A 9,321-nucleotide genomic window follows, 5' to 3' on the forward strand; every position below is an offset into this window, starting at 1 on the left:
GAATAAACTAAACATAAAGCATGTGTGCAGGGTCCAATGCCACCAAGCATACAATCAGCTACCTTTTTGATTTGTTTGATTGCTTATCATTTAGCTGGTAGTCCCAACCCCCAACTCCAAATTTTCGTAGATCCAATCCAAAGTACATGTTCAAGTTGATCTGACAAAGTTTGGTCATACTGGATATAAGTAATAATAGTATTAAAATCGAGTGGTTCAATATTCACGAAACAACACAAGTCTTGTCTTTCGTTGTGTACATTTAGCTGGCTATTAGGATACACAAAACTGGTTAAAAAGATCAAAACTGGTGATAAAGATATCTAGATTTTGATACTGTTTAAATGGACAAAAATGTAGAAATAGCCGGGATGTAAACAGTTTCATCCTACCCATTTTCAAGTACTTTTTTTAATTTTATCCTTGCTATTTTTGAAGTTTAAACCAGGATGAATCCAGTTTCATCCTTGCTATTTTTTTATGTTTATTTTACCCATATTAATTTTTACTCGTCCATTAAAATCATGTTTTAAAAATATTTGGACAAATGACCCATTTTCCGGATAGGATATATGTAGATTCATGAAACCCATGAGAATCTTGTTTTCTAACTAAGAGTTTTTTATTTCGACTTTTAGTTGGTTGTTAAATCCGAATATACAAACTAAACATGGAGCTTTTACATGACTTACCGTAAATGAGCTCTCTCAGGTCTCAACCATTGTTGGAAGAGTGCAAACTGCAAAGTGCCAAGCCACCTCTGTCGACAATATTTTCTCAAAAAAGACAGTAAAACTGGCCAGCCATATTTTTTGTGCTTTGTAAGTCAAAATATCAAACTCTTTCTTTTTTTTCATAAAAAGAGGAAAACCTCCAAACAGTCCATTGATATAGTCGGTTTTGGAAGTCGGAAACGACTGCAAGATTTTTCAAGATCATCATATAATTACTGAATTCATAGTAATTCCACCGATTCTTGACTAATCATCCCAATTTTACAGACATAAAAATCATTCTAGAATTCCCATAGGACCAAATCACATGAAGTGGACTAATTAGTTTTGAACTAATTTCTATCACTGCACAAAGCATTGATTGGATCAGATCCAACCTAGTGATTTCTAGAACATGTAAATTTAGATTATATGATCTAAGGTTTTTCATTTTCAAATGACAGTAACTACAGGAAAAAAAGTAACATAGCAAATAGTAACAGTGTCTAGAGTAATAAAGGTCTTCTAAGTCGGTCTTGAAATGTTTGGGACGGAATAAATCGGCCTGAATCGGCGTTGGAGTATTGGTAACATTTGGAGATGATGTAGGAAGTTAGACATCAGATTCTAACAGAGTGGTTAGAGCCTAATAGAATGGTTAGATGTCATTTGAGAAGTTATAAGAAGTTACTTTTTAAGTTCCAGATACAAAAATACCAAAAGTTAGTTTAGGAGGATAATTTCATGATCACTTCTATGTTCTCAAATTTTTTTTACTTACCGTCAAGTTTTAACCATTGTTATAAAAATGCAAAGTGCCAAGCCACCTTCGGTTGATAAAATTTTCTGGAAAAGAATCAGTAAAACTCACCGGCCATATTATTAGTGTCTTGGGGTAATCAGGGTGTACAATTTCATAATGATATAGAAGTGAAAATAAACTTCTTTACGAAGTAAAATGTTTCTAATTTTCGAAATCGATTTTTGCTTCAAGAAAAAACTAAAAATACTACTACTTTTGATATTCATGATCAAACACGTTTAACTGCATAGTATCCAAAAGGTTGGACTGAGTTTTGTATTTGAAGTCGGTAATTTAAATTACATACATGCTAAAAGTTTCATCTCACCGTAAAAATCATATTTCTTACTGCCATCAGTTTATCCTCTCATTTCAAGATCAAGCGTGCGCTTGTAAATAGTGTACCCACCGGATGATGTGAAGTGTGAAGTACAAATGGCTGGGGAAGCCCCCTTACAATTGACACGTGCTTTAAAAAGACAGTTCCATTTACTCAAAGGTAGTGGGCGGTTGTGATGGGTTCATGTGATGTGGACCCTACTTTGTAGTACATCCTAGTCAGCCTAGATCTTTTCTTTACACAAACTTTTTAAGAAACCAGTGGTATCTCTACGTGTACTGGCAGCCCACTGTTGCAGTCCTTTGTTACACGTGTTGTCCAATAAAACGGTAACCGTGTAAAAAAGAATAATGAAATGCTGGATCTTTTTCTCTGCTTCTTTGATTCTATGGATAAGATTAATTTTATGGTGGCTGGCGCTGTTTAAGCATTGGCAGCACCCAGGGCTAGTTGCCGCTACCTTGTCTCAGTTTAGCTTTTTTCCGACCATACTTTGTTCTTGACGAGTGTATCATGAGTTGCAGCTTGTAGGTTATTTGTTTTTTCTTTTGCCTGACTCAACCGAATCTAATTTATCCGATCTGACTCTACACATTTGAATCAAAAATTATCAAGGTATAGATAGAGAAATAACAAACAAAAAAAATTAACACAAAAGGCTTTTTGTTATCATCCACTGACCATCCGGGCACAATTTGGCGTCTGATGATGACAGCACTCATTGATTCAAATTCAACAGTCCATTCATGCATACACTAGATTCCAGTGTCTAACAGGTGAAGTCAAATGACCCTCATTTCGGCTCAATTAGGCGACCCCGAGCTCCTCCGTAGTAATAAATAAAAACTCCGAAACAAACAAGTCAAATGACCAAACTACCCTCAACCATTTTAGTCCCTACACTAGAAATGATGAAATGGATTCATCTTCTTCTTCAATAGTACACTCTCACACAACAAAAGCCAAACCCTTTGAGGGTGACATGAAAAAGCGGGAACGTACCTAACTGGTAACCACCGACTCTGCTCCGGTCACTTTTTCTTCCAGTCACCAGAAAAATAAACCATCCAATCCAATTCAATTAAGAAGCGTTTTTACGGCGTTGGTTTTTTCGGGTGGGGGTAAAATAATAAAAGGGGAATGATAAGTGCTGATCCGTTAGTTTCGGTTTAGTGTTATAAATAGATCCTCCCTTCCCAATTTCATACTCCAAATTTTTAGTCTCTCTGTTTTTGATTTTTCAAAACCAACCAGAGAAATACGTAAGACCAACCAAAAACTCTGGTCACCAATTTCCGTAATCAGTCCTCTTCTTTTCAATTTCTTTTACTCTCTGTTTTTTTTTTTCAATCAGATCAGTTTAATTTGAAAATTTTCTAGAAAGAAAAATGAAAAATCTCTAGTCTCTGGTTCTGTCAAGGATCAAAGGAGAAGAAGACGGGGATAGGAAGAAGAAGAAGAAGAAGGGAATTACTGTAGAGAAGACAAGGAAAGATGGAGAACAAAAATATGTTAATGTCAGCATTAGGGGTAGGATTAGGAGTAGGTGTAGGACTTGGATTAGCATCATCAGGACAGAGTGTTATGAATAAATGGACTGGAATTGGTTCATCTAATTCATCTTCTTCCAATACTATATCGTTTGAACAGATCCAACAAGATCTTCGTAGACAAATTGTTGATGGCAAACAAAGTAATGTCACCTTCGATGAATTCCCTTATTATCTCAGGTATTTTCTTTTCTAATCACTCTCTTCTTCAATTTTCTCAATTTTTTTGTTCCAAAATTTTTATTTACAGTTAAGATTCTTATGCTTAATTGGATTCCCATGGGGTCTTTTATTTTGTATATGACAAAATTACCCTTATAGACCATGTGAAATTCATACTTATCTTCATGCCCATATGTATAAGATTCATGATTTGTTGTTGCTTCATACTTTCTCTCATGGAGATTTAGTTTCATTAGTATGGAAATTAGTTATCTCATGGAGATTTAGTTTGATTGGAAAATTTAGGGACGAGGGTATTTTCGGTAATTTCAAATTAATTTTCCGAGGAATCAATTGTGGAATTATCTATGCCTTTATAAAGTTTTGGAAAGGATAATGTTACCATGGACTTTAGGTTGTTCATTGCAGTTTAAAAGATTTTGGTAGATTTTCTTTTTGGGCATTATGGGCTAGGTTGATGCATTTATGGCTTTTGAGGATAATACAATGATATCGATAATGGGATTTTCTTGTTTTTCAGTGCAACTGTCTATAAGTGTGTCCATTTTAATTATAGTAGCCGTTCATTAAAATATGCTGGAGATTTTTTTAAGCGATTTCTGTAGTGCTTGGAATTGTTAATTTGAGGATCTCTGTGCGCTTTCATGTGCAGATTTATCCACACTGTATCTTGCTAATAAGTTAAGTTTGGTAGGCAGATGTTGTCTACAAGTAAAAATATTCTAATACCTTTGTCATATGAACAACTGTGCTAACAAATCTTGCTAATCTGGATTTTAATTAGTATGTCCGCACATTCAACGGAAACATGGATCCGAAGTGATAGTCCTTTTTTGGTTTGGTAGAAAACATAATGAGTCATACACCACTAGGGGCATCTGAGGATTGTGGTCTGACAGATTTCTTGCCGGGCGTTCATTTACATTACTAGGAAAATGTAAGGAGTAAAAATATGGGCTAAGGCATACCATAAGTGTTGCGCTCCCGCTGCCCAAATGACTCATATCCTGACATGAGAAATATCCGGTTAAAAAACGACCGTGTTGAAGGTGTTTGGATCAATGTTAGTGGAAATCTATAAGTTCACAAGTTAAAGAGTGTTGAATTTAGCCTATCTAATATCCTGTAGACATGACATTCTGTTGAACATGAACACTCTTTATACTTCTTTTTCCTGTCAGATTTAATATAATAATCAGCTGCTTATGGTTTGTAATGTTTACCCTGATGGCTTTGTAGTGAGCAGACACGTGTCCTGTTGACGAGTGCTGCTTATGTTCATCTGAAACAGGCTGAGTTCTCTAAGTACACTCGTAATCTGTCACCTGGAAGTCGAGCAATTTTGCTTTCAGGACCTGCTGGTAGGTTTTCCAGAGTGTCTTTATTCTCTTGTTCCTTTTGATTTGTGTTATGGCTTGTCTTAAATGAAGCTGATTAAATCTGTCCCTGTGAAGAGCTTTACCAACAAATGCTTGCCAAGGCTCTGGCACATTATTTTGAAGCCAAGTTGTTGTTGTTAGATGTTACTGACTTTTCAATAAAGGTAAGAACATTGATCAAATGTTGAATATATGTTTCCAATCTTTATACTAGGACTTAAACTTGGGCTTTCTTCTACAGGTGCAAAGTAAATATGGAACTTCAACTAGAGAATCTGTAAGCTCCTAAAACTTGTGATGAGTATTGTGTTCAAGTATATTTGAAGTTTATTGCCCGGACCTGGGAATAGACAATGCTGATCACATCAGTTCCTTGTTTAAACACCGCATCCATAGGAAAATCTTTTATCTAAAACAGTTGCTTTGGAGATTATAGCACTACTGGTTGAATGCATTATTGCACTAACTCAAACATTCTGTGGATTTGTTTGTTATTTATTACTTATTCGTTGGATCCTTTGTCTTGTGCAGTCTTTCAAGAGGTCCATCTCTGAGACAACTTTGGAGCGAATGTCTAGTTTATTTGGGTCTTTCTCTATCATGCCTCCGAGGGAGGAAAGCAGAGGTATGATAAACAAGAATACCTTAATGAGAGTGGAGATTTTGTAATTCTGCTTTTTTATGAGTTTTCTTAAAATTTCTTGTTGCCTTCCTCTTCTGTTGGTCTAATTATGAGATTTCTTACAGGAACATTACGAAGGCAAAGCAGTGGAGTAGATATCGCATCTAAGTATACTGTTTTTTAAATTGAGGCACAGTTCCAATCAGGTTTTAGTGTTGCACGCAACTTCAATTTGATCCTTGTTTATCTTTTCAGGGGAATGGATGGTAATCCTCCAAGGCTTCGCAGAAATGCATCTTCAACAGCGGATATGGCAAATCTTGCTTCACAGTCCACTTCTCAGAATCCAGGTATTGCCCACAACCTTTTAATATTAGTTTTTACCAGTTAGCATTGACACTTTCTTTCATAACCATTTTCTAGTACCTTAAATGTAATTTCTTTTACAAGATTATACTTGCTAGAATACCTCTTTCTCGTTGCACGTAATGATTTTGCTTCTTATTTTCAGCTCCTCTTAGACGCACAAGCAGCTGGTCGTTTGATGAGAAACTTCTTATACAATCTCTTTACAAGGTATTCCAAAGTGTTTTTGTAGTTGTCCGTTGCTGGATTAGAAATTTTTTCTATTTTATCGGGTTCTCCATTAATGTCTTTAGTGTGCATGCACACATTTTGATTTTCAATGCAGGTTTTAGTGTCAGAGTCTAAGACTAGCCCTATCGTTCTCTACCTCAGAGATGTCGAGAAACTAGTCTTGAGATCACAAAGGGTTCAAATCATGTTTCAGAAAATGTTACAGAAACTTTCAGGACCAGTTCTGATTCTTGGTTCGAGAATTTTGGATCCAGATAATGACTACAGAGAAGTGGATGAGAGGCTTACTAATCTTTTCCCTTACAACATTGAGATTAAGCCACCAGAAGATGAGACTCACCTTGTTAGCTGGAAAACTCAACTGGAAGAGGACATGAAAATGATGAAAGTTCGTGATAACAGAAACCACATCACTGAAGTACTTGCAGCAAATGATCTGGACTGTGATGATTTGGGTTCAATCTGCTTTTCTGACACGGTGGTTCTCAGTAATTACATTGAGGAGATTGTTGTGTCAGCAATTTCATATCATCTGATGAATAACAAGGATCCTGAATACAGAAATGGGAAGCTTGTTATTTCTTCTAAGAGGTTGGTCTGGTACATTAAACTCAAGTCAGTTGCATTTTACATTTCATTTTATCTAAGGGATTTTGCCATGTTCCCTTGCAGTCTATCCCATGGGTTGAGTATATTCCAAGAAGGTAAGTTTGATGGCAAAGATACACTGAAGCTGGAAGCAAATGCTGATGCTAGCAAGGTTAGTTTCACATCTCGTCTTTGCATTTCTAGTCAGTTTTAGAGCTCAGGAGAATTATACTTAAGGATCATTGTTGTCTCATTGTTTCAGGTAGGGGATGGGAAACCTATTCCAACCTCAGAGACATCTGCACCTGATACAAAAAGTGACGATAAATCAGTTCCAGTTGTGAAGAAAGATGGTGAAGCTGCATCTCCAGCAAAAGCTCCCGTAAGTTCAATTTCTTAAACTCCTAAACCCAGAAATCTATGTAGAATTTATTTTCTTGTTGCCAGTACATTTGACTATCTCAATAGTTCTATTTTAATGTTAGTGATCTTCTTATCAGAGTTTGAATTGCAAAGTTGGAACATAATATTATAGCTGGTGTCTTTCAATATTTTCTAAATTGATCTGAAATGCTTCCTTGTCTTAATAATGTCATCTGTTAATCTTCGTCCATGCAGGAAGTTGTTCCAGACAATGAGTTTGAAAAGCGTATCAGGCCAGAAGTTATCCCTGCAAATGAGATTGGAGTCACATTTGCTGATATTGGTGCACTAGGTGAGATAAAAGAATCACTACAGGAATTGGTAATGCTTCCTCTACGAAGACCAGACCTATTTAAAGGAGGACTTTTAAAGCCTTGTAGAGGAATATTGTTGTTTGGTCCTCCGGGTACTGGTAAAACAATGCTTGCTAAGGCAATAGCTAATGAAGCAGGAGCAAGCTTCATCAATGTCTCTATGTCGACCATTACGTCCAAATGGTTTGGAGAGGATGAGAAGAATGTTAGAGCTTTGTTTACACTTGCAGCAAAGGTCTCTCCAACAATTATCTTTGTGGATGAGGTTGATAGTATGCTAGGGCAGCGCACTAGAGTTGGGGAGCATGAGGCTATGCGTAAAATTAAAAACGAGTTCATGACACATTGGGATGGGCTGATGACTAAGCCTGGTGAACGGATCCTTGTCCTCGCTGCAACAAACAGGCCATTTGACCTTGATGAAGCCATCATTCGACGGTTTGAGCGCAGGTATGTAAGCCTATTTATTTCAAATTCACATTGCTCATATTCGTATATATGAATGTTAGTGTGCATCCTTACTGATTCTCAACTCTTGCTGAATTGATACAGAATTATGGTCGGTTTGCCATCAGTAGAAAACAGAGAAATGATATTGAAAACTCTTCTATCAAAAGAGAAGGTTGAAGAAGGACTAGATTTCAAGGAGCTCGCAACAATGACGGAAGGATACACAGGAAGTGATCTTAAGGTTTGTATTTTGCTTAGATGCGTGCATAATTTGATGCCTTGATCATCTGTGACTGTGACTAACATGGGCAACAACTTTTGGACAGAACCTGTGTATGACTGCAGCTTATCGGCCTGTTAGAGAACTGATTCAACAAGAAATGAAAAAGGATCTGGTAACTATTCTCCCTAAGATATATTTATTAGTCATTGACATAACTTGAAATTTCTGTTTTCACTAAAATCCATTTCGACAACACAGGAGAAAAAGAAGAAGGCCGAGGAAGGACAAAGCGTGGAAGATACTTCAGATCAAACTGAAGGGAATGAGGAAAGGACAATTAACCTAAGGCCATTGAACATGGAAGACATGAAGCAGGCAAAGAATCAGGTAAGTTGAATTGAGAGTGTTTTGTTTGAAAGTTGCTAACTAAAGCTTGTTTTGCAAAATTTTCATCCCGAAATACGAGTGGCATATATCTTCCAGTTGTAGCTCAATGCCTCAAGACCCTCAACTTGAAACAAGTGAAACTCTTTCTGTTTGTCTGTTTCTTTGGAGTATAGACTATAGAATTTAAAATAAAAATAAATCATATGCTGGGTAACTGTACTGCAGGTGGCACCAAGTTTCGCATCAGAGGGATCTATAATGGGTGAGCTATCACAGTGGAACGAATCATACGGTGAAGGAGGATCTAGGAAGAAGCAGCAACTGTCATACTTCCTGTAAGAGCAGTACAGAAGAGTGCGAGTGTCCAAAGCATCTTATAGTCATAATTTAATATCCACACCAGCACCAATTTTCTCGCATGAATACCTTGGCCATGTTAGGAGGACCTTTGTTTATTAAGGTCTGTCCAATGGAAGAGTAGAATTTCGTGATGAAATTCTTTCAATTGATTGAGATCAGTCGCAGTAAGAGGCTTATCGTTGTGCCAAGATGCTATGTTTTCTTCTGTAACTTGTAATGTTAAATGTGTGATATATGTATCATGTTGCTTTTGTAGTTTAGAGTGTAAGCTGCTTTTACTACTTAGTTAATCCAACACTTAACATAATAAACAGAGAGAGGTTGTATTCTGTATTGTATCATTAATGTATGTGTGTACTATCAGCCTATAAGGTATAACTTCCCCAAAGA

At 36.6% G+C, this 9,321-nt stretch overlaps 1 protein-coding gene across 1 annotated transcript; it reads left to right on the plus strand.

Moving 5' to 3' along the window:
• Window positions 1-2,894: 2,894 nt before the first annotated feature.
• Window positions 2,895-9,321, plus strand: LOC113323722. The gene is made up of 16 exons (XM_026572068.1): window positions 2,895-3,585; window positions 4,828-4,949; window positions 5,043-5,131; window positions 5,209-5,244; window positions 5,499-5,592; window positions 5,715-5,757; window positions 5,845-5,939; window positions 6,101-6,165; window positions 6,281-6,777; window positions 6,859-6,946; window positions 7,037-7,156; window positions 7,393-7,961; window positions 8,064-8,202; window positions 8,288-8,356; window positions 8,443-8,571; window positions 8,797-9,321. The coding sequence occupies exons 1-16, from the start codon at window positions 3,350-3,352 to the stop codon at window positions 8,908-8,910; spliced, it is 2,505 nt and encodes an 834-aa protein (XP_026427853.1). The 5' UTR covers window positions 2,895-3,349; the 3' UTR covers window positions 8,911-9,321.

Source organism: Papaver somniferum, chromosome 11 (assembly GCF_003573695.1).
Source record: "Papaver somniferum cultivar HN1 chromosome 11, ASM357369v1, whole genome shotgun sequence".
Classification (NCBI taxonomy): domain Eukaryota; kingdom Viridiplantae; phylum Streptophyta; class Magnoliopsida; order Ranunculales; family Papaveraceae; genus Papaver; species Papaver somniferum.